The sequence below is a fragment of the Glycine max genome, chromosome 6, assembly GCF_000004515.6.
Source record: "Glycine max cultivar Williams 82 chromosome 6, Glycine_max_v4.0, whole genome shotgun sequence".
In the NCBI taxonomy this organism is placed as follows: Eukaryota; Viridiplantae; Streptophyta; class Magnoliopsida; order Fabales; family Fabaceae; genus Glycine; species Glycine max.
The window spans coordinates 4,498,663-4,523,515 of NC_038242.2; the positions used below are offsets into that span (position 1 = coordinate 4,498,663).

The 24,853-nt window shown below is 34.2% G+C and overlaps 2 protein-coding genes across 5 annotated transcripts; both read right to left on the reverse strand.

Annotated features, from left to right (window-relative positions):
• Positions 1 to 4,938: 4,938 nt before the first annotated feature.
• Positions 4,939 to 9,630, reverse strand: LOC100807396 (probable protein phosphatase 2C 59-like). 4 transcript variants are annotated; one of them, XM_006580972.4, is made up of 9 exons: positions 9,259 to 9,630; positions 8,820 to 9,058; positions 8,170 to 8,297; positions 7,427 to 7,525; positions 7,163 to 7,321; positions 6,492 to 6,578; positions 6,293 to 6,384; positions 5,715 to 5,789; positions 4,939 to 5,505 (listed from the first exon to the last, which is right to left on the reverse strand). In XM_006580972.4, the coding sequence occupies exons 2-9, from the start codon at positions 8,900 to 8,902 to the stop codon at positions 5,284 to 5,286; spliced, it is 945 nt and encodes a 314-aa protein (XP_006581035.1). In that variant the 5' UTR covers positions 8,903 to 9,058; positions 9,259 to 9,630; the 3' UTR covers positions 4,939 to 5,283.
• Positions 9,631 to 11,702: 2,072 nt separating this feature from the next.
• Positions 11,703 to 24,373, reverse strand: LOC100776761 (uncharacterized protein slr1919). Its single transcript, XM_006581260.4, has 14 exons — positions 24,030 to 24,373; positions 23,788 to 23,878; positions 23,444 to 23,690; positions 22,685 to 22,726; positions 22,017 to 22,088; positions 21,755 to 21,890; positions 21,445 to 21,602; positions 21,167 to 21,251; positions 20,527 to 20,690; positions 20,146 to 20,307; positions 13,991 to 14,140; positions 13,248 to 13,508; positions 12,262 to 12,537; positions 11,703 to 11,985 (listed from the first exon to the last, which is right to left on the reverse strand). Exons 1-14 carry the CDS (start codon positions 24,088 to 24,090, stop codon positions 11,755 to 11,757), a joined length of 2,136 nt encoding a protein of 711 aa, XP_006581323.1. The 5' UTR covers positions 24,091 to 24,373; the 3' UTR covers positions 11,703 to 11,754.
• Positions 24,374 to 24,853: the final 480 nt, after the last annotated feature.

The following is a 24,853-nucleotide window of genomic DNA, read 5'->3' on the forward strand; positions in this document are numbered from 1 at the left end:
CATGAGGGAACCATGATGGTAATTAGCACTTCGATTTCGTGTTCGGCTATGACTGCCGTGCATATTTGACGTATCAGAAACTGGAATGCTATTGGTACTTAACGTGTGATTAAGAATTTTTTAATCATAAATTATATTTTAATCTTATCTTTGATCTTTTTAAAAAGTTATTTTTATAGTGTCTCCGTGTTGGGTTGTCTTTCAAGTGACTAAATGCAGACGAGTGTGTTTTCGAGAATGATATCATCTCGTAAAGTTTTTTTTAATAATATTTTATAAGTTTAGACTATTTAAATACGTAGGTTTTGGTCACCAAAAAATAAATACGTGAGTAATATTTTATGATATCATTATGTAAATAATTTTTTAAGCTACTTTTTACCTAACAAATTCTAAAATTATATTAAAAATCACATGTTACGCTATATTAGGGTTCTTTTTTAATCTGGCCGCTATATTGTATGCTTATTTATCCTTTAGTGAATCATTCAATTGTCAACAGAAAACAATAAATTCTTAACTTTCTTTGACGAAATTTCTTATTTTGCCCTAATATGTTCTTCACAAGTGTTCTTGAAAGCTATATTACCTACGGTCATTTTTATAGGAATCTTATAAGAAAAATGTTTTTCATATTATTTTAATAAGAGTTTTTCTAAATTATCTATTGTATTTTTTCTTTAAGAAAATAATCTTTTAAGTATAAATGTATTAATTAATTAAATAAAAAGAAATTAAGAGAACACCATTAATTAAAAATCTTTTTTTTTTGTAAAATGATTAAAAAGGTTCTTGAGGTAGCATTTGTGTGTTCCACTTCTTATCTAATGAGTTTTTTTATATATACTTTTGTAATAAAGAGTATAAAAAAATATGTTAGAAAATATATGCACTTTTCTTTGCACTTATACTAACTATTGCTCTTAAAAGTAAAGAAATATACAATTTTTACTGAATGACATGATATATTTTTCATTTACAAAATTATTTCTAATTCTCTAACCACTGTTCTGATTAAATTTATTAAGGAAGAAGATAAAAGATAATTTCTGTATAAAATCAAAATGAAAAGTTAAGTATTAATTGATAATTATCTTCTCACAAGTCCATCTAATTTTACTATAATTAATGTAATTTTAACAGCTTAATGTTTCACCGGTTCAACTTTTTTTTAAAGCTTACAGGATCACTCTTGTTTCTTTATTAAGCTATATCTTTTTTATCAGGTCTAACATTTTTTTTTCAAGTTATACTTGATAACTGATTAATTTGAACTTGTTTATTGGTGTACATAGATGTCCTTCATGTTTGAGAACATACCCCAAGGAGTTATGAGACCCAAAAAATCTCATCAAGTTCTATTATGTGTTATATCTAACATTATAGTGGCTATCAAGCTTATTTATGTTATGTGTCCTCTAATAATTATAAAGATATATCTGATGAGAGATTTTATTTTAAATTCTTAATCATTTTTTTGTGTGGATCATGTGGTATTACATTATTTTTTTAAATCTCTTAATTTTTTTATTCCAATAATATATCTTATTTTGAGATTTTAAATTATTTTTTTAGATCTCACAAGAGACTCACCTTTTATATTTATAAATTATTTCAAAATAATGAAAAAATTAATTTTATATCTTTTAATTTTAAAAAAATAAAATTATAACAGGTTTCGGTTATGTAGTGAGATTTTATTGTGCATGATACAGCTCACTATATTTTATGGTGCACAACCGCTACATTTTTAAAGTGAAGATCTTTAAAGTTATTCTACAAGAAACAAATCTCCAACATGCAAATCTCAAGGGAATTTCCACTACCTGAATCTTGAAAAAACAAATCTTCACCTTAAGATCCCTCACTAAGACCCTGATAGGAGATGCCCTAACCAAGTAACCATTTGATTGTTGTTTTGATTCACAGTCCCCACATTTCCGATTTCCAACAACAGAAAGTAAACAGACTCACTTATTCTCCTCACTTACTCACAGACACTCTTTTGGATGCACCATCACCAAATTTTAACAACACACACATACGTATTAATGAACACGTCACTGTTTTTGCCTCACTAAGTAACACATGCAGTAGTACCATTTTGTCCTCTCTTGCTCTCAATCACTCACGCGCACCCACACGTTTCAGCACTCAAAATTTGGCACCCATAATATAAGAAACTTTTTCCATTCTTGTTCTTCCTGTCCTTCAACAAAACACACACGCACACTATCGTGACTTCATTGTCTCATTTACACCAACAACCACCTCATGTTGCACCAAGGGCTAGGTCCCTCTGCCACACCACCAACAAAGGTGGCTCCAAGTAGAAAAACTCCTCAAGAAGAATGCCCAAAGAAAAGAAAGATAAAGACAAGAGTTTCATAATTTGCAACAAATGCAAAAAGCCTGGACACTTCAAATCTGAATTTCCAAAACTTGAGAAAGGCCACAATAAGAAATACTTTAAGACCAAAGAAAACATGGGTCTTATGAGTACCTGCGAAAATTTGGACGACACCTTGTCTGATGAAAATGGTGAAGAAGCCAACATATGGCAGATACAACTTTTGATGAATCTGAATCAAATCAGGAAGGTGAGGTAAATTTCGATGACCCAGAGGTTCTTAGAAAATCGAAAGGAGAGGAGGAGAAAAGCTACAAGAATTTGCAACTTCCGACGGCTAATTGCATTGATGCAGGCCTATGTTTGATAATTGAATCGCTTCGCTGGGATCATATATTCACATTTCAAAGATAAAAGGTTTCTATGAGACAGAGTAACTACTTAATTTTCAAACTGATAAGGAGATAGCACGATTATCTACCGGTGACTTGAACAAAAATTTATCAATTTGAAAAGGATGGGTAGCATGACATCCACAGTTTAATCTAGGATCCTGATTGCTGCAGTAGGAAATTTAACACATTTACTTAGTCAACTAATTATGACAGTTGGATCAACATCTTGTAAATCAAATTTAAGATACATATAAAATTCAAACATCCAACTATATAAGCTACGCAAAGGCTTTTGCTTCCTACACCCTAAATGGACAAAAATACCCCTCGCCTTGCCCCTCCCTACAGGGATGAGATTGTTGGCAATGTTAAGCACCCTGAGGTGGTGGAGTCGGCCGAGATAGATCTAGAGAAGTGTTTTTCTCATAAGGTCGATGAATTGATGCAGAGAAATGGTGGGATCTCGCTGAACATTCCCTTCCAATCGACAATTGACAATGATGAGGCTCGAGAAATGCGTGAGCTTGAAGATCGCCAACCAAGGTTAGCGTTGGCGACATGATATTTTTGAAAATTATATTCTGGAATATGGATACGTACTCTTTAGGAATGGCCATTACGTAATAGGGGTGCCTCGGCAGGGGTATTTTTTAGTTGGAGTCTTTTTGGAGGTGCAGGAAACAAAAATAGAGAAACAGAAAGTAAAGGCCCTACACAAAGCATACTTATGGGCTATGAAAATAAAAGCCCATTTTTCATGTGGACCCGCTCAATCCGCTAACTTTGCGATCAACGCATATTGGGCCTAGTCAAATTCGGTTGACCCGCATATTCACCTCTACTTGAGCAAAATATAAACGAAGAAAAACTAAAGTTATTAAATGGTGAAAAGTGGATACAACTGTACAATAAATTAATAATAGTTTGGATGAAAAAAAACAAATCCAATGGAACAAACGAGACTACGAGAGTCAACAAAGTAATTAATAACTTAGCAAACTAGCTAATCAATTTTAATGAAGTTAATTAACCACGTATAATAATTGACAATCAATATGTATAGCATACAAATTTGGCCAATTGTGTATGAAATTTGAAGTTTCGAATTGAAATGGGTCCTTAGATTTGTTATAAAAAAATTTAAAAGTTCTTTTAGAATTGGAATCACAATTCTAATTTCAAATTTCCTAAAATTGCAATATAACCAAAAATAACATTTTCTAATCTCTACCCTTTAAATCACAACTTCTTACCTCACTATATATGACCATTTTTAAAAAAAATGATCCATTTTGTCTAAATGTCATTTATTTGGAACGGGAATAAAAACAAATTTTATTTATTTTTCATTTGAGTTGTTTATTAAATGTTTATGCCAAACAAAATTATTTAGAAGTATGGTTTACGTAAGCACACTCATTTTAATAGGTAACTAAGTATTCAAAATGCTAAAAAGAAAAAGATTGGATAATTGTTACGCATTTTAAATGGTACGTATACGCGTTCTTAATTTTTTTCCAACAAAAAAATGTTTTGAAAATTAGTCAGGAATACTCGCGGATTGTATCCTAGTATTAATATAAAAAGTCAACGATATAAATAAATGAATTTAGATAATAATATTAATAATTTATGCTTACTACCTAGCTTATTAAGTTGACTTCAAATTTATAATGTTTTTTCAGCTATTCATAAAGTAATATGAAAATCATGATCTAATAATATTCACTTTCTTGGCTAGTACATCACTTGAAAAGCAAGGCATGAATACATGATACATTTTATATAGTATACATGCAAGTTGGCAAGCCAATTTATTCCTATCACAATTGCAAGTATTAGACCAAAAAAGATAGAAAATTAATGTATATACTTGTAATTGTAATAGGAATAAATTGGTTTAATACATATATGTTCACCTTTCTTTTCCCTTCCCCAACACAAAGAAGAACATTTTTCTCTTATTTTTTTTCTTGTTTGTTGAATTTTATTTTCGTTTGCATTAGTGTAATTTCTGATTCTCCCCGTCGTTGACTTGTTTTGTAAGTTAGTACGTCTTTGCTATCATAATCATTATAATTTTTTTTTCATGACTACATTACAAATCGTATATAATATTTTTCACGACCATCCAAATTCTAAAGTTGGTTTAAACATCACAAGCGGATAAACACAATTACACAATGCTACAAGTGGGGAAAAATAATCAGTGTTCCTTATTTTATATATAATATATATTACACTTAATACAAGCCACAATTCACAATAGACAAATAGTATTGGAGTAACTAACCCTAAGGAAATAAATTAAATGGACTAATAAAAGAACCATGTTTACATGCAGCATGTGCAATGAGAACTCTGGCCACACTCCTTACACATATTTCCTAGCTACCAAATTAACGAATAGCTTTTTTATGTAAGAGGACCACAAATTCTTGCATGATGTAGTACAACACAACTACTAAGATTGCTTATCACGGAACCAAACTATAAACCGATTTTTTACCAAGTCTCAGCATCTTTTGGATCCACAACTCACCTATCACACAAACCTTCTACTGAAGGATTCCTACTGGCAGAGCTACTATTATGAGGAGGAGCTACTACCTCTTTGTCTTTGGATCCACCTTGGTTCATCAAGAAACGAACGACAACACATGTGATATTGTCAGCACTACCTCTCTGATATGCTTCTTGCATCAGCCTCTTTGCTGCCTCCTCAGCATCCTCAATTGATTTAATCATAGCAACAGCTTCCTGAAGAAAGTTAAAAACTTAGGTGATGAGTAGGAAAAAATAAGACTTCTTAGCATTTGACTCTATTTGTTTGGTAACCTAAGTATTTTACAGATATATGAGTTTTGGTTTTGGTTTATCTTTTTTGCTCCATTTTCCTCTTACTTTTAGTGACTATGAGATGAGGATGCATTTTAGTCATCAATGAGAAGAAATGAACATCAGTGCACCTCATTTGTGACAACATCCCATAGCCCGTCACTGGCCAGAATAAGAAACTCAAGGGAGCTGTCAATTTTTTCTTCCTGCAAAATGACAAACATGCAACTTAAACATACAAAAAGAAAGAGAAAAGACAAATAAGATTTAAGGGCACATCACATCAATAAGAGTAGAGAAGAAATTGTCTTTTCTCTTATTTGTTATAGTACACATTGATCATGCGCGCCTTTGTGATTTTTTGCGCACATTGGTCTATCAGTGTTTGAAAATGCTACAACCTATGTCAGTGAAACAGTATGATGAGGCAATGACTGCTCATATTACAGAAAATTGAAAGGTTCCAGAAACAGTGACAATCACAAACTCACTGTAGGAAGCTCAGTCTATATTGTCTACAATATTCATTTCTTAAGTAAAATATGCCTTTGGCTCACTTTTAATCAACATTTAAATATAAATCAGATTGCTTAATATCATCTTGTAAGCACAAATGTGAACCGTGCACCCTATATGAGCACAGGTTGAGATGAATCCATAACTATATAACATATTCAAGAATGGATGTAACTAACCATTGTAGACATACCTGAATTTCTGGATCAGCAACAACATACTGCTTCAGGAGTCTATCACCAAACGCACGAGAAACAGCAAGAACACCTCCAACTCTCCAAGTTCCTGTATATGCGATGTTATCAATAGTGATAAGCATTATATATATATTTTTTGAATTAAGTAAATAAAACTAAAGCTGACTATATGTTAATGATGAGTGATGACATTACCAGCCCACATAACAAAGCCTCCTGCTTCTTCAATCCTTTGCCTCTCATCAGTTTGGTCAGGCTTGTGATCTCGAGAAACAGCAATGGCTAGAGGAAACCACAATTGGAAGAATAATATTCAGCAAATATTCAACATAGAAAGGTTAAAACAACTATCTCACAGTAGATGCACAAGAACATGCCATACATGCATACATGCATGCCATTTTTATACTAGCATTAATTACACACTTAAAAACAAATGAATTCCCTTCATATTTTATCAATAATAAATGATATTGAGATAGCCATTTACCAAAGACTCAAAAGGATAGACAAGAATTCTCAATAGCGGTTTAAAAAAAAAGGCTTAATTGCACCTTTGGTCCCCAAGTATCACCAATTTTAATCTCTAGATTTTATTTGTGCCAATTTTAATCTCTTAGAAACTGAAATTGCACAATGTCAATAGCCTAAAAAATTCATATTATATAAGCTCATTCACACATATAAACTATGACTGTATAATAATATGTATAATTATAAGTCACAGTTAATTGAATTGTAAATTATACAATAAAAACTGTCAATAGTCAAATTAAACAACAACACAGTTAATAATTAACTACACATGTCTAAAGATAAATAGATAGATGTATACATGCATGTGTGTATAAAGCTAACACCCTTACCATTACCACCCCTGCATATAACAGCTCTGGAATCCCCAACATTTGCAACAAGCAAGCGGTCACCAACTAAAATAGCAGTGGAAGCAGTTGATCCAGCATCTCTATTATGGCTATTTTCTGATTTCAGCAACTCAGAATCGGTATGATTATATGCATCAGCTGTGGAAAGAAAAATTTGGCAGGAAAAAAGTTATTCTTTGGATTTAGCAAATTGGAGAACATCAGATATAAGGACCTGGAACTGACAGGTAGGAGACAACATACTTATTGCTGATTTGGTGTCAGAAATGAATTTTGGGTGACTGATTAAATTACTAAACAGGTTTTTCTTGACATACTCAGCAGCACGAGCACCACCATGACCTGGAAAGAGTTATAAATAAGAAACTTGCAATTACTTCTATTTATCAAGCATAGGTTTAACCAATAGGAAATAATTCCTATTAAGAATAATTTTTTATGGGGAAAAATATCTGATGGCAAACAAAAAATTACTCTTTGCTTATAATTGTTCACATAGAGGAATATATGAAGGTTCTAAAATCACAAACGAGAATACTACAAAGAGAAATTTGGGTTCAAGAGGAGGTTGAAGAATCTGGAAATTACACCCGAAGGATTGTATATCATAAACCTTCAAAGAGATTTCCTTCATGGTGTGCAGAAAATAACACTACAGCCAAACAGACTAATCAAACAGTCCAAACAATCAGATTAACATGGAGTCAAAGGTGAGATGAAACCTCAACTGTAAACAAATCTAAAAGTTCCTCTTCATGTATTTATTTATATTTGAGAAAACAGAAGAACAAAAGCTGGTAAGACTGAAAATGCAGAACAAAAATGCACAAACTAGCAATGTATTGTATAATATAAGTGCACAGGTACACAAGCATCTATATATTAACAGAAGAACACATAGCATGAGTTCTACGTACAATATTTTGGCATATTTTCCAATCAGTGTACAACCAGGAGATGAAGAAGAGAGGAAGATAAAAATATACCATCAAAAACTCCGAAAAGGCCAACGACTTCACCATCAACACCATCAATTCTTGTCTCATAAAAATCTTCCATTGAAGATCTCTTGCCAGGAGAGCTAGCATACCCATAGCTGAATTTTCTATTGTGACTATAAATACAATTCAAAACAAACTGTGTCACAATCATCTCATGCAGCTTCATTGTTTAGTTTTTTTCTTTCTTTTTTTTTTTAAAGGAAATGCCAGAGAAATGGGGTGGGGGTGGGAAGTACCATCGTATTTTTCTAATCAATTAATGAATCAGATCAGTAATATATAAATCCTACACAGCTCATATGATAACACTTATAAAATGGGAAAAAAATCAAGCAGAGACATGCATACTGAGACATATGTCCCAGTTGTGACACAGATATGATAACACGAGAAAAAAATCATAATGTCTAGTCTAGGCCATACTAGTTTAACAAAGGTCTAGTAAAAGAATTTTGTTGTGCAACGAAAACATCACAATTCCAACACGAGTTTCATGAATCACAAATACAAAATCTATATGAATACAAGAATAAAAAATAACAGAATTATGAATATGAAAATGAACACTACGACCACCAAGTCTGAATAAAACTAACCAATACCAATAAATAATGGAAATGTGAGAAAGGATTTACCTTAGCCCCCCACCACTCGCAATTGCATCACCTGCAGCATGAACCTCGCTTGAAGATGACAAAACTGAATTGAGATAACCCATCTTAAAACTACAATATCCTGGGTACCCAGATACTATTTCTTTGACCAAAATGAACAAACAACACCACTATTGCGTATTCTTTTTTGCCAACGCTTCCAACTGATCATAACCTTAGTTGTTGGGTCATTCAAAAATCACAAAGTTCCAAGTTTTAACCTGCATAAATACAGAACACCCCAAGAAAGTTTATTAATTTCACGAGACTAAAGCAGAATTTGCACAAAAAGACATAAACTTTGTACATAAATATTGCTATTGATAATACAGCTAAAGGCATAAAGATGCTGAATCCATGGTTGAACAAGATTGGAATTCGGGAAGAATTATATTACAAAAAAGAGAGAGAGAGAAAGAACCTACGAAAGGGAAGAGAAGAGAAATGCCATGACAAAGAGGAAGAGAGAGAGAGAGAGGGTATTGTATTCTGTTTGATTTTAGTTCAAGAAACTCACATACACGGTTGGTTTGTGCAACAATTTTAGATTTTAGATGTGTAACTATAATAATAATGTCATAGTCTTCACAAATTGATTGCATATTTTACTTTGAATATTGGGTCAACAAGAATTAACGAGAGAATGAAAAGTCAATTAGAAAAAAGGGGAAATTATTTATTAATTATTATTTACATTTTGAGTGATTCCTTGGAAGATCAAAGGTTGTTTTGTTTGGTGATTGCATGAAATGAATGATTGATTGTTTGTACTAAGATTAGCGTTGCATACGCGTGGCCGAAGGATGAGCGAAGCTTTCGGTGGGACCTAGTCAGATGCTAAAAAAAACACTGTTTTCTTTCATCATGCACTCTACTCGTCCATGTTCTGACACGTGTCACCTATGTGCCATGCATGCACAACCAAACACATCTCTTGGCCTTGTTCCTTGGGCAGGGCGTTAAGTCCATTATTAATTTGGTGAGATGGATCGAAATTTTGCTTAATTTGTCAGCCTGTCAGGTCAAAGACGGGACGGATTGGCTTGTTAGTATGCAATATTAGTTATTTTTTATAAATAATAATTATATTAATATATGAGACTATTATAATTTTTTAAAAAAAAGATAAGAAGAGTTTTTAATTTGATTTATGTTTAATTATTTTGTATTGTTTAAAACTAGCTTTAAAGTTTGACTTTCTGTTGTAATTTAGTTACTTCATAGAGTTATTATTACTTATTATTACTTTGTGTGATTTAAAATTTTAAAATTAGTTTATTATTTTAAATATTTTATATTGTCAATTATTTTTTAAAAGGGCGAACCGATATGATAAACCTATTAAGTCTAAGTGGATCTGTTTTTTTATCCTTATTTTAGGTTGAGTTATTTTTTCTTTTCTCTCTAATAAAAGCATAAAAACTAAGGTTTTCTAAAAATCAAACTAAAACATTTCAAACCACCAAATTGATCTTCAAACTAAAAGATTAAAAAAAATCGATTAAATAAAAAATAAAAATATTTTTTATTATAATTTAATTTAAATTTCAGTTCTTATTGTAAGAAATAAAAATTAAACCATACCAAATCACATATTATAATTTTTTTATCCAAATATAAAATCGCATTATCATAAATCATATCTCAATTTTGTTGATGATAGTATGTCAATTCATATATATTAGACATTTTTTAATTAATTTAAATTATAAAATAACGAATAAAAGTAATGTATTTTTTTATAAGAAGTTTATAATTTAGTTGTCATGATGTTTGATCGTTTGTAACTATTTTTATAATTACGTAAATTTTATTATTTTTAATTTTTTATTTCTCAATTAATAATTAAATTTTACCTTCTTTCAATTTATTTCATTAGTTGTCAAATTACAAATAATTTTAAAAATTAACAAACGGTTAGATCAATTCAAACTAAAATGTAAAACGTTGATTTGCTTTAATTTGAATTTGATATTATATTTAAATTCAACCACTTTATTTTTATGTTTGATTTAAATTTTTTTCCCCAAAGATTTAATCAAATGGTACTGTGAACACCTCTAGAAATAATTTTAATTTTTTTTCTCATGTTTGTTTAGGCAATTGAATTCTTGAAAAAAAAAAGGGGATTTCCAATCCTCCACGTATGCTTGTCTAGTTTAACCCTTTTTATTGGACACTTTTTTATATTACATTACAGGGTCAATCAAACCGATAAACTAATGAAAGATACTATTATGTCAAATTCTTCATTGTTATTAATATGAAGTATTTGTTTTCCAGCAAAAAAAAATACAATTTTTTTGTTACATTATTGTATGTCCTAAACTGTATTTTATTTACATTAACATACATTTCACATTAAGAATATATAATCAATTTAACTCATTTATCAATTATCAATTGAACTATGACTTACTATTATTTATCTCAAAATCTATAATGAAATTTTTATGCTAATTCATAATTTTATCCAGCTTTTTTTATATTATTCTATAACAAAATAGATCATATCATATAATAGTAAAAGAAATAATTACTATCAATTAAATCACAATTCATCCCCGATCGCTTTGTTTCGCAAAAACAATCTCATTTTTTATATGAAAATTATAAACAATTTATTAATGCGTCATTTTTACAGTAATTGATCATATAATTTAAATAAATGTGGTAATCGTGGCGTAGCGATTCAAAATAACCAAATTGCCGCAATTTCCCCACTTTGTTCAATAAAAAAAATGCATTGGGCAAAAAACGTCAACAACGCAAAATTACATCAAAATTTCTTCATGAACCTTTGAAAAAGTCTGAAAGATGTAAAATTCGAGATGTAAAAAATGGAATCTTCATGATAAGAATATGTAGAGGAAACCATTAACCCATATCTAATTCACTAGTGTCAACGGCTATATTTCTACCTCAATTTCAATTTGTGAAGAAGTCTCGACAAATAGAGCCAAGAAGCTACCTGTAATTTGTGACTAGAATGCAAAGCTAAAGCTGATATAATGTCTAAAGCAAATTTATGAACCTCGGGCTTCACTGCCATCCGAATAAGCATTGCTGTCCACTCCCCTGGAGCCAACTTCACCACTTCACAAAAGTATTCAAAGCCTTTTCCAATTCTACCAAGGATAGCACGCTCCTGCAACGTACATGAATATCAAAAACTCAAGACAGAACAATAATCTATTTTTAGTTATTCGGTACAGAATTCATGCGAAAACTACATATTAACACAGCACTACTCAAATTCAAATACTACACGTGCATTTTACTTAATTTCTGTTATTAAATGAAAATAGATGATGGGTTTTGTTGTCCAACTAAATGTGTGAAGGATGCAAACCTCCATGGAAAGTGTACTTATTCACTAGAGATGTGCATACGCATATAGAGTATTTTTAACAAAAGAAAATACCTCAAATAGTAATGTCCTCTGGCCTTGAGGATTCTCATTTAATGCGCAATCAATCACTTCATCTTGCAGAAACACATCAGCTGCTTCTACTATATCCCGAAGAAGGAAAAGACGCACTCTAAGACCCTTGTCTGATAATATGAATAAAAAAAGATCTTCAGTGGAATCAACAACTGCATGCATGTCAAATAATTTCCAAACAGAAGAACTTGAAAACTTTTCAGAACTAGGGTCGTCTCCAGTTATCTCAGAAGCTTGTTCAGATATTGCTGCTACCTGAAACAAGAATGACATCCATATCCATATTACACACAGTCCAAAGTTGTATAATTATTTTATCCACAAGAGTATTCAAATTTGAGGGCAGAAATGAATAGGATCTGCATTTGCATTTCTAAAAAGAAATACTTGAAAGGAGTACGCATTTGAATTCTAATAATGCACATTTACTTCTAAGGAGAAACATAATTCCATCCATCAATTAATAGAGAAATGCTAGCAACTTACATATTTCTATTATTGGATGAAACACAAATGGCATGAGCTAAATGATGTGTCTACTCCCTATTTAGTAAGTTCCACTCCCAGTTTAATGGGTTCCACTTGTATTTCACCCATTAATCCATTAAAATAAAGAGGGTATTGGAAAGAGTGTGATGGAGTGTGTTGCTAGTTGCTACTTGCTAGCATTTCTCAAACTAATAGTGTAATTATCCCTAGGCAGAACCTGTGAATCGATTCATAGGGACATAGGGTTCCAAACTTTCAAGAGCAAATACACAAATAAAGTAGTCTATAAAGTTATATCAAAATGTTAAATAGCAATTCTGTTTAATTGGAGAAGTTACAATCCAAATGATGCAGTTACCATCTGGTAACCAACCTTGTGAATAACTTGTCAGCTTATTTCAAGCAATACTGGAATGAACATATTCCCATCACAATTATATTGTATGGCCGAGTAGGAAAGCCAAGATAGATCATACCAGGCGTTCTAGCCGGTTCCACCTTATGGATCCATTGTTACGAATGAGAAGTTCCCTCAGAATTCTTCTCATATCAGGGCTTGGGTCTGCTATAAGTCTCCCAATGACAAAAGGATATGCACTCTGAATGACTTTAAAATCAGGATCCAGAGCTTTAGCTGTGCCTTCTAGTGATCCCAATGCTCTTATCACAAGAGCATAGTCTGGCGGAAGGGAGAAGTTAAATTCATACATGACATCATATAGTTGGTTCATAATTCCCTGAAATCCAAAGCAAGATTGAACTTTGAGATACAAAGTGCCATTATACCCAGTAATTGTGCTTCAGATAGTTATAAAAAGCATATACCTTGTTGTAGAAGACATTAGCAGAAAATGGATCCATGAAATATTAACTTAAAAAATAACTTGAAGCTTTGAAGCCCAACACCAAACAAAAAAACTAGAATAAAACAAGCCAGAAAAAGGATGAAATGAGGATAAGAAACTTAATCCCAAAGATTTATCCTTGATTAGGCATTCCCATCTGACAACAAGCACCAAAACGGTGCATAAATTGTGTATGCCAGTGTTTCCCTCTGCAGTCACCCCCTCCCTCTAATTGACATATTTGAAATTGCTCAAAACTCTGCTTTGGGATACTAAGGCTGTTGACCAAAATATATTTTCAACACCAGTTACAGCTATTATACAGCAAAAATTGATCCCTAGAAGTTAGAAGCAGTATAAAATGCAAAACAAACCTGAAAATCTTGAGATTCAGTGGTCCGATCAGCAAATGATGCTTGCAGCGCATCAGAAACTGAATGTGTGTCAATCCCTTCAGGAATAAATCCCAAAGAAAGATAGTCATTTGCCAAGCTCAGAGAATCACGATTAACAAAGTGCACAATCTGAAAGAGAGAAAAACTTAGTACTAGACAAAGGAAATTATGTATCTACACCAGAAAGTGTAATATAATGAAGAGGAGAAACTTTAAAAGAAAAAAAAAATTATACAGACAATTCATGTACAGGAACATTTCATCCAAGAGAAGCAGATATAACAGATGTCTGAATCCAATGAATGAAAGAATTTCTTATATTTCAGGATATCATATATATTAGCATCATAAAAAACGTTCCCACTAAATATGCAATGCATAATAACTACATGAATACCTTAGATTCAGAAAAGCATGACTCTAGAGTTAAGTCAGATCTAATGAGAGATCATGAGTAAGTGATTTGCAAATAAAAAAAAACTTCGTACCCCATTGTCCAGAGGCTCTTCGCTATGCGAAGGTATGGGAGAGGGATATTGTACGCAGCCTTACCCTTGCATATGCAAAGAGGCTGTTTCCGGATTCGAACCCATGACCAACAAGTCACCAAGGCACAACTTTACCGCTGCACCAGGGCTCGCCCTCAAGTGATTTGCAAATAAAAGCAGTCAAAATCTAACACACCCTTTTGAGTTTTGACTCTTATCCAGCAATAAAACAAATAGGAAGCTCATTCACCAAGTTGGCATAAAGCATGCATATTAGATGTAAACCCTATAAGTGTAATACATCTTATGACGAGAAAGAAATAAAATAATGTGAGTCAAGCGCCAATTATTTCATTGATGGGCCGTTGACCCACGTATATGAGAGAGGAAGCGAACATAAAAAAAATCGGCTCAACAGAAGCAAAGGCCTGTTGGTGCATGAGAGAAGAGGAAAAAAATGCACAAGATTGGAAAATTGATGAAAGGGAGTGGAGGATGTTAGTATAGAGCAATAAAAGAAGAGAAAGAAATAAAGGGAAGAAAGAAAAAGACACACAGTTTAACGTGGTTCAGCACACAATGTATGTGCCTACGTCCACGGCTACACTAGGAGAACTTTTTATTACTTGCACATAAAAGCTTACAAGGTGTCTCTATATATAACACTAGTGAGACACAAGTTTTTACAAACCAAGCGATGTGGGACTAAGCCCACACAAGTTTTACAGACCAAGCGATGTGGGACAAAGGAACTAAGACCACAAACTCTAACAATTCTCCCACTTGGGGTCTAAGTTCCAAACTCTAGCAGCTCCTTGTAAGCAACGAGTTCATCGACTCTTTACCTAGTGTAGCGCCTTCATCTTCAATTATCCTTGAAGGCCAACTGAGGCAATGCAAAGCCTCAGTTTGTCAGTTGTAACAGCTTTAGTCAACATATCTGCTGGATTCTCTGATCCTAAGATCTTCAATAAAGATAAGTCTCCATCATTTATCAACTCCCTGATAAAATGGTATCTTAATTGAATATGCTTGCATCTAGAATGGAAGACTGGATTCTTAGCAAGACTTATAGCACTTTGACTGTCACTAAACATAGGAGCATCATCTTGTTCTTTCCCCAATTCATTGAGAAAATTCTTTAGCCAAATCATCTCCTTAGCTGCTTCTGAGATAGCTATGTACTCGGCTTCCGTGGTTGAGAGAGCAACTCTATCTTGAAGTTTAGACTTCCAACTCACAGCAATACCTCCCAAGGTAAAAATGTAGCCTGTGGTGCTCTTCTTGGTATCAAAATCTCCTCCCAAGTCTGCATCTGAAAATCCCTGTAAAGTGAGATTGCCTTTTCTGAAGCACAAACACATCTCTGAAGTACCCTTCAAATATCTGAGTATCCACTTTACTCCTTCCCAATGCTCCTTTGCTGGATTTGATAGGAACCTACTGACAACTCCCACTGCATGTGCTATGTCAGGTCTGGTACACACCATAGCATACATCAAACTCCCAACTGCTGATGCATATGGTACTCTTGACATGTAACATTTTTCTTCATCTGTCTGCAAAGATTGCTTCTTTGAAAACTTCAAATGAGATCCCAAAGGGGTATTCCTGGTCTTAGAATCTCCAAGGTAAAACCTGTCAAGCAACTTGTGTATATATTTCTCCTGAGACAGCTTCAAAATTCCTTCTGATATGTTTCTGAGAATTCTCATACCAAGGATTTGTTTAGCTGGACCAAGATCCTTCATTTCAAAGTTTTCTGCCAACTGCTGCTTCAACCTGTTAATTTCTGCCATACTAGATCCTGCAATCAACATGTCATCAACATACACAACAAGGATAACATAACTATTAGTATATTTTTTAACATAGCAGCAATGGTCCATGTCACATCTTTTGAATCCTGAGTTGCTCATAAACTCATTAAACTTCTTGTACCACTGCCTCGGTGCTTGTTTCAAGCCATACAAACTTTTGTGAAGCTTGCATACAAGATTCTCCTTGCCTGGCACTTCAAAACCTTCTGGTTGGGTCATATAGATGTCTTCCTCTAAATCCCCATGCAAGAATGCAGTTTTAACATCTAACTGCTCCAAGTGAAGATTCTCTGCAGCTACTATGCTCAGAATAACTCTGATGGTAGTCATCTTTACAACTGGAGAGAAGATCTCTGTGAAATCAATTCCTTGTTTCTGCTGAAACCCTTTCACCACAAGTCTCGCCTTGTATCTTCTTCTACCGTCAGATTCTTCCTTTAGCCTATAGACCCACCTATTCTGTAATGCCTTCTTTCCTTCTGGCAATTTAGTTAAAGACCACGTCTTATTCTTCTGAAGGGATGTCATCTCATCTTTCATCGCTAGCTCCCACTCAATAGTGTCATTCCCCTGTGTAGCCTCATTGAAACATTCTGGCTCACCAGCATCAGTTAACAACAAATAATGCAATGAAGGGGAATACCTATCTGGTGGTACTGAAATTCTGCTAGATTTTCTTGGAGGAGTTGATGGTTCTGGTTCTGACTCAACCTCTACGCCTGTACTCTGGTTTCTGTTGGCTACATCACTTTCTGAGATTTCTTCAAGTGTTGCTTTCTCAGAAATTTCTGACAGTTTACCTGCACATGTAGATTCTGCAGAAAATTTGTCCTTATAAAATAAGTTCTCATTAAAAGTAACAATTTTGCTTCTGATAACTTTCTTGGTTTGGTCATCCCAAAACCTGTAGCCATACATGTCAGATCCATAACCAATAAAATAACACTTCCTTGCCTTCGGATCCAATTTATCTCTACTATTAGAGTCTGTCAGTATATATGAAACACAACCAAAAATTCTCAAATGTGAAAGTTTTACCTCATTTCCAGACCATACTTCTTCAGACAACTGATAATTCAAAGGAACTGATGGTCCTCTATTGATGAGATATGCTGCTGTGTTTATTGCTTCTGCCCAGAATGCTTTAGGCAAGCCAGATTGGATCCGCATACACCTTGCTCTCTCATTCAAGGTTCTATTCATCCTTTCTGCAACACCGTTTTGCTCAGGTGTTCCTGGTATTGTCTTGATCATTCTGATCCCATGTTCTGAACAGAAGTCTTTAAACTCCTGACTATCATACTCCCCACCATTGTCAGATTTCAGACTTCTAACCTTTAGACCTGTCTGATTTTCAACTTCTGTCTTCCACCTTTTAAACACAGAAAACACATCAGATTTATTTTTAAGAAAATAAACCCATACCTTTCTGGTAGAGTCGTCGATAAAGGTGACATAATAGCATGAGTTTCCAACAGATTTCACTGGGGCTGGCCCCCAAACATCTGTGTGCACCAATTCTAGCTTTTCAGCTTTCAGAGTCTTCCCTGTCCTTGAGAAACTGACCTTTTTCTGCTTTCCAAGGATACAATGTTCACAAGCACCAACATCAACATGCTTGAGGCTTGATAGCTTACCCTTTGCCGCCATAAGCTTCATTCTTTTTTCACTCATATGTCCAAGTCTTTGATGCCACATGGTTGAATTATTGACAGCGTCAGTAACTACTACCATATCCTCATCTGCAATCATGTAAAGAGATCCTCGCTTCTTTCCACGAGCCACAATGAGATTGCCTTTTATTACCTTCCAAGCTCCATCTCCAAAAGTGGTGTGATGTCCCTCATCATCCAACTGCCCTATAGATATTAAATTTCTCTTTAAGGCAGGAATATGTCTGACATTGTGCAATGTCCATAGGGATCCACTGGAGGTCTTGATGTTGATATCACCTCTTCCGACAATGTCAAGAGATTTTCCATCTGCAAGGTAAACTTTTCCAAATCTTCCAGAAACATAGTTAGACAATAAATCTTTAGAGGGAGTAGTGTGGAACGACGCACCTGAGTCCATGATCCATGAATCAACAGGACTATCCAAACTTCAAATTAATGCATCATCAAGTTCATCAGTTGCTGCATTTGCAGATTCATCATCATCGCACTTCTTGTTTTTGTGCGACTTGTTCTTCTTTGGTGCCTTGCACTGATTGCTAAAGTGACCTCTCTTGTCACAATTCCAACAAGTACCGTCACTTTGAAATTTTCTCTGACCTTTCCCTCTTGACTTTGATCTGCCTCGACCATTCTGACCCTTCTGGGTAGTCCTTCCCCTGCCTTTAGTGTTCAATGCTGAATTGGAAACATGACTGGAAGATTCTCCTGAATCTCTCTTGCGAACATCTTCGCTCAAGATCAAGTCACGGATGTCACTAAGCTTTAATGTGTTCTCCCTTGTAGAACTACTAACTGCAGTAACAGTTGCAGCCCAACTATCCGGTAGTGATGACAATAGAATCAATGCCTTCACCTCATCCTCAAATTTAATCTGCACAGATTCCAATTGGGCAAGAATAGTATTAAACTCATTAATATGATCAGTTACAGAGATACCTTCTCCCATCTTGAGGTTGAACAACCGGCGCATCAAGTATACTTTGTTGGCTGCTGACGGCTTCTCGTACATATCTGATAATGCCTTCATTAAGCCTGCAGTAGTCTTCTCGTTCACGATGTTGAACGCGACGTTCTTGGCTAATGTCAATCTGATCACGCCAAGAACCTGTCGATCTAGCAAGTTCCATTCTTCTTGCTTCATGTCTTCTGGCTTAACCCCTGATAAGGGCTGATACAGCTTCTTCTGATATAGATAATCCTCTATCTGCATCTTCCAAAAGCTGAAATCTCTGCCATCGAACTTCTCGATCTTCACCTTCCCCTCTTCTAATGCCATTGCTCCCACTGCCTCCTCTAAACTGAGAAGACTCCCACTAATTCCTTTAAACTAAGGAAATCCCGTGGAGTAACCAAAAGCTCTTGATACCAGTTGTTAGTATAGAGCAATAAAAGAAGAGAAAGAAATAAAGGGAAGAAAGAAAAAGACACACAGTTTAACGTGGTTCAGCACACAATGTATGTGCCTACGTCCACGGCTACACTAGGAGAACTTTTTATTACTTGCACATAGAAGCTTACAAGGTGTCTCTATATATAACACTAGTGAGACACAAGTTTTTACAAACCAAGCGATGTGGGACTAAGCCCACACAAGTTTTACAGACCAAGCGATGTGGGACAAAGGAACTAAGACCACAAACTCTAACAGAGGAATCAGTTGGGAGAGGGAAATGCACAACGGATGGGACAGCAGCTGCCAAGAGGAGACTGGGGGGAGAGAATTGGAGAATGATAAGTGTAATGACTAGGAAAATCATATATGGAAGGGGGTGGAACATGAGGGGGTATCTGAGAATTGAGGTAGTGAAGGTGGTCTTGGACAGGGGAGGAGCGAGTACTATTGTGTAGTGTCCATCTTTTTCTTCCAGCTTTTTTCTAGTTTTCTCTTCTGATGTTTTCTCTGTTTTGGCTGTCATTTTTCTGGTTTATCCGAGTATCTTCTCTTTTGGGACATGTAAGGAGCTGAGCTTCATTCCTTTTGCTGAATATTATCCAGAATTTAGTTTCTGTCTGTTAAACATCTTTAATGTAATTTGAGCTTTTCAAACATATTTTTGGAATTAAGGCATTGCCATAAAATGTAGTGGAAATTATAACTAATCAATTTAAGTTACATCCATAAAAATGAGTAATATCTAAGCATTTCTCACCATTTGAATAAGCCCAATCCGGTAATGCCTTGGAATATCCCCCATCATTCCAAAGTCAAAATATGCAAGAGATCCATCATTTATTGCAACAAGGTTTCCTGGATGAGGATCGGCATGGAAATAACCAACCTCAAGCATTTGCCTCAAAGAGCAGTATAATCCCTACAAAGCCATAAGAAAGAGGCAAGGGGCATCAATTGACAGTGCTTAGCATCTCAAGTAATCATGCACTTACTATGCAGACAAAAGATAACATAAATGAGCATATAATACTATTACAAAAACATGAAAGCATACTAAGACACACAATGGCATAAAAGAGATATATCATACACATAAACAGTCGAAGCTTGTGACCAACAGAACTTGTGTACTTTATACCTGGTCAATGAGTTCCCTTCTGTTCAAAGAAGCTTTATTCAAACCTGCTTCATCTGTAAGCTTAATTCCATCTATCCACTCCATAGTTAGCACAGTGGAGCATGTATAATCCCAATATATTTTTGGAGCTTTGACGGAATTTGTTCTTTTTTGTTTAACCCCACCTGCATATTTGTTGCTCTATTCATTACCACCTCTTGAAAAGAGTCACCAATTTAAATTGCATGCTAAAAAACTAAGCATTATTTAACCAATTTAACAGACAAAAGTTTACAAGTTAAGACATTACACACTGCCCTCTCATTTGAGGAACAATTATCAGCTCTGAACAAAAGTGAAATTTTATAATTCCAGGGGAAATGCCTTAAGTGACAACATACAATTGTTAAAAATAATGCTTGAATGAAGGACATGTGTACTTACAACACTTAAATATGTGTACTGCTGTGATGTGTAAGAACACATAGTATTCATCATATGTCTCTCATTTTCTCTCTTTTAACATCATCAGATCAAAGCATTGAGCATTATCTAAAATTTGAATTCGGGATTAACAATCATGGTTGAATTATGGACATGCCAAAATTATATCATCAAAGAAAATAGCAACTAATGTTTTTGGTCCAGATGTTGAACTTACTTGTAGACCAACAGTAAAGAGAAGCAAAGCGCTCAGCATTCTTTCCCTCTAGGACATAATCAATTTCATCAAACATGTGCCTGACCTGTTGCATAAATCTACAATGACTAACACATAAAGCAATTGTAATGTAAACTCAAAACTGAAATATAACAGTCCCTAATAGTCAGCTAGTATAATGGTCATACACAAGTAAAATACTATATTTCTGAAAATGTTGGGTTAAATATATGTCACAAAGCAGACAAGATCTCTGCTCTCTGTATCAAGGAACTTACCATTTCATTTACTGCCACCAAAAGATCTTTTCGAGCCTTGGCAAACCGCTTTAATTGGCCCCCAATCATATTGAATAACAAAGCATCCAGGGTCAATGAAAGTGACATACCAGGCCTCTGTACTTTTACAGCTACAAGCTCTCCAGAATGCAGGTGAGCTGCAACACTTGAGGCAAAAAAAGTAAACACTTCAATCTTCCTCAAACATGTAAATATTATTCTAAAATTCCAAATTTAAGAACAAGGAACCAAGTGAAAGTGAAATATTCAAATCAGAATAAAACTTAAGCTATTACTGTTGGCAACTCACCTTTATATACCTGCCCTAAGGATGCTGCTGCAATAGGTGCTGGGCTGATGTCCTTAAAAATTTCATTAATAGGAACACCCAAATGGTTCTCAATAGATTTGATTGCAACATCAGTAGGAAACGGAGGTATTTGATCCTAGCATGGATAACAATATTATAAGGCTTTATCAATACAATTTGACAGGAGACAAGAGCATAGCAATAGTCAGTAGATGCACCTGCAGTATTTGATTACATAGTATAATGGAAGACGTCACTGTACCTGTAACTTGGCGAGTTCTTGGCAATATACTGTTGGTAATATGTCGGGCCGGGTGCTCAATGCCTGCCCAAGCTGTAAACATGAATGGATTAAGTCAAATATAAGAACTGTACTGATGATATATTTAATATATGTTATATTAATTATTGCTCCAACTAGTATACATAAGGTCATAATGACGATGCTGGAAACGAAAAAAAGAGAGAGAAAGAAAAAAAAAACTTCTTATCTATATTTAAGTGCTTTCACGAAAGAAAAGATGAAACCTTCAAAAGTAAAAAAATAAAAAATCTAACAACATAAAACACAAGTTACCTAGAGTAAGAGCATGAGAATTGGAAGCACGACTATTGCATTTCTATGGTAAAGGCAAAAGTGAATATAGGAAACAATAAATCTCCAATTAAAACAAATAATGGGCAAAATAAAAATTATGATCCAGGAAACGTATCAAAAGCCCTTGAAACAGTCATCAAGCTATTTCGCAACAGAAACCATAAAAAAAAATATTTTAAAGTAAGAGCAGAAGTTTGAATGACTGTATGAGAAACAAAAAATAATGCTAACATAACGTGCATATCTTAAACTAACCTCTGCATAAAGCATATATAGTATAAAGAGAGTAACAAAGCGAAACCAATAGGAAATAACCTGTGAGAAAAACTTGCCTTAATGTAGAAAGGACCCAAGCGTATTAGAATTTCACGAAACTGCAAAAAATTGCATAGATATCATTGTTCATTCAAGCAGTTTTCCCTAACAATTATAACAAAACGAATCCACATTTTCTACTGCCGGAAGAACTGTTTAATGGAAGAAATATAAGTGTTTTGGTATTTCTTATGATGCTCAAATACACAGTTCATGTTTGAAAGAACTTTACAAACAAAATGAGTAAAAATACTTCTTTTATATTGCCAATCCCTTCATCAGAATGAAATTACACATGGCTACAATTTTCATTTAAAAAATTGCAACAACGGTCAAATTGATACTTTGTTTTCAATGAAATCCATCAGGCATCAAAGGAACAAAAGGTCAGACAGTTAACGGTAAAGCAAAAATCTTTAATCTCAAAATGACCCACTATCTAAACATTAAATTATCAAAGGCTTAAATATGTTTTTGGTCCCTATAAATTGCACCTTTTCAATTTGAGTCCTTTAAGACTTCAATTTTTCATTTTTAGTCCCTGTAAGTTCAGGCTTACCCGGACCAAAATTGAAAAAACCCTTCAACGCTCCTTCCCAACCACCAAACCAACCTTATAGCTCCTGAAATTTTATCTTCAGTGATTAACTCTTTATCAAATAAATGATAAATTAAACGGATTAACCTAACACCCCAAACCAAAAAGTAATGCGTGTTCACTCCCTAAGTTATCTGCAAAAGAATATGAAAAGCATTGACAAAAGATAATATGTTACCTTAACTGCTCGTTTTTCCGTGTCTTGAACGAACAATTGCCATATCATTAGCCTTAACACATGAAATGAAATAATTGTTGCCCTGTACAAAGCCAAAAAGGGGCCAAATCCGTAGATAGCATTGAAACTCTTAGAGCTATAAGTTCCAAGAGCATGCCCGAATTTACTTTCCAGTGATTCCCTCCTCATCCTCGCATACTCAGCAGAGGGCGTTTCGCCATGCACGCTGGTGAAACCAGTTGAATACCTGCACCACCAGCATCCACGAAGAACAAAAAATTGAATATCATAAAACATGAAAAGGACCAAATTTCGATTTCATATTAATCGGATCATCAACTCACGAATTACGGTGCCATAAGCAAGACGAGGAACGGTAATCCAGCGGCACGCATTTTCGTAAGATGACTTCAGTGAAACTCTCGCGATGTAAATCTGCAAGAAGAAGAAGAAGAAGAAAAACTCTAACTACAATAATAGTAACAATAACCCAACTGCCATTCAATTCTAAAGTAAAATCGAATAGAAAACAAGCAATAGAAATGGGAAATTTTCTAGGGTGTGGAGTGATCAGGGGAAACAGTACGTGTGGACTTAAGAATGGCAGCGCGATGAAGGTAGAGAGCGGCGAAGGCATTCCTCGTCATTGATATGTAGGGCAGGCAAGTTCAGTGGAAAGCATGGGAAAACGGTGAACACCAAATGTTTGAGGAAATGCATAGTAGCTGCGACCAATAAGTCATGGGTTTGATTGGATGAGTAGCAGCGGTGAGTATGTGTGTGTGACTTTGTTGCGAAGCTGAATGCAGAGGAAGGAAAGTGCCACGTCTGGTGTAAGGACGCAAGGCACTTGACAGTTGGCACCGAATTTGGAGAACGCGAACCGCCCTCTCGGGTTTGGGCAGTTTGTTCGTTTTCAGGGCCCTAATGCCAAATTCATCCCTCAGTTACTTTATGCAAAAGTGTCTGTTGAATAAATTCCTTCTTTACACTTTAGTTCATGTTATTTGTTTATTTTTACTATATGACTAGTTCATATACTTTTTATTAAATAATACCATCCTAAGTTTTTACAATATTATTTAATTATATATTGTTATTTATAATAAATTTATTGAATTTTATAATAAAAATTGTGTTCAAAATCATTTTTCTGAATAAAATTTGTATACCGACCATGTATGTAGTACTGTTGAACTCTTTTTGTTCTAAAAAAAGTATTTTTCATATAATTTTTGGGAAAAAAATAGTATTAAAATTTAAGATAGAAAAGGTTCTAAATTTATAAGAAAAAAAGTTTGAAACTTGAATAAAGAAAATAATGATTTGCAATTGCAATTCTTTAGCAGAAATAGTGTTAATAATGTATTTTTTCATATTCTTTTTTCAATACATTTATTGAAAAAATTG